The sequence below is a fragment of the Etheostoma spectabile genome, chromosome 10, assembly GCF_008692095.1.
Source record: "Etheostoma spectabile isolate EspeVRDwgs_2016 chromosome 10, UIUC_Espe_1.0, whole genome shotgun sequence".
NCBI classification, from domain to species: Eukaryota; Metazoa; Chordata; class Actinopteri; order Perciformes; family Percidae; genus Etheostoma; species Etheostoma spectabile.
This window is the reverse complement of record NC_045742.1, coordinates 2012227-2013108: the sequence shown is the minus strand read 5'-3', so window position 1 is coordinate 2013108 and position 882 is coordinate 2012227. Positions and strand designations below refer to the sequence as shown.

Here is an 882-nt window from a genome sequence, read left to right as displayed (position 1 = left end):
GGGGGTTAGGCTATATAACGCTGAAACTTAAATTCACTTTTTCACAGGGGAGGCAAAAACTGGAGTTAAGAGTTTAATACAAAAGTAAGTTTCTGCTGAAAGCTGTTCCCTTCTTCGCCTACTCCCTCCTTCTCTACCTCTGTCGCTCTGTCTATCCCTATCACTCTCTCACTCGCTCTCCCCGACATATGGCTCCACACTCTCTCTCTCTCTCTCTCTCTCGCTTCCTGACCTATGCACGTGCGTTCCCATCAAGCCTTGCAGATCCTGGTCTCCGTCACAAACTTGTTCTCGAAGTGGCGGATGGTGAAACAGTCGTCCGCGGAGCGCTTGTGGATGCCGCCACCTGACAGACAGAGACAAACCCATCAGTCCAGAATATTAAAGTGACTGCATGTTTAATATATTCCCAACTGATGAAAACACATCTAATAATACACAGTCGACGGCCCGGGGGCAAAGGAAGCAGACTGGGGCCCGACTCCTTATCCACGCATCATGGGGTAAAACACTCACTAAGCAGGGGGCATTTACATTGGCATATAGCTGACTCTTAAAGCAAATTTCTTTTTATTATTCCATTTATTTTGCATTTTTTGTGACCGAGAAACCGATAGTTTTCAGTTTAATAGCCTATTGTAACCCGTTTCCTTTCAGGAAAGTGTTTTCCCCGTGTATCATCCCATCACAGGCACTAATAATCAAATGGTTTCATAAATTCAAAATCTAAAATCAGCTACTTTAGTGGTGTTACATAAAGGAAGCAGTAGCTGAACAAATTAAATAAGTTGTTAAAGTTACGTGTGTGTTAATGGGTTTTATTTAGATGTAACCTTGTCTGCTCTGGAATGCGAGTTGATCATCTGTGTGTGTGTGTGTGTG

At 43.4% G+C, this 882-nt stretch overlaps 1 protein-coding gene across 1 annotated transcript in view; it reads right to left on the bottom strand.

Moving 5' to 3' along the window:
• Window positions 1-247: 247 nt before the first annotated feature.
• The window catches only part of LOC116696506 (integral membrane protein 2A), an 8782-nt gene continuing 8147 nt past the window's right edge, over window positions 248-882 (bottom strand). The window contains exon 6 of the mRNA XM_032527548.1: window positions 248-346. Coding sequence (XP_032383439.1) covers window positions 252-346 — 95 coding nt within the window. The 3' untranslated portion in view covers window positions 248-251. The remainder of the gene's footprint in view (window positions 347-882) is intronic.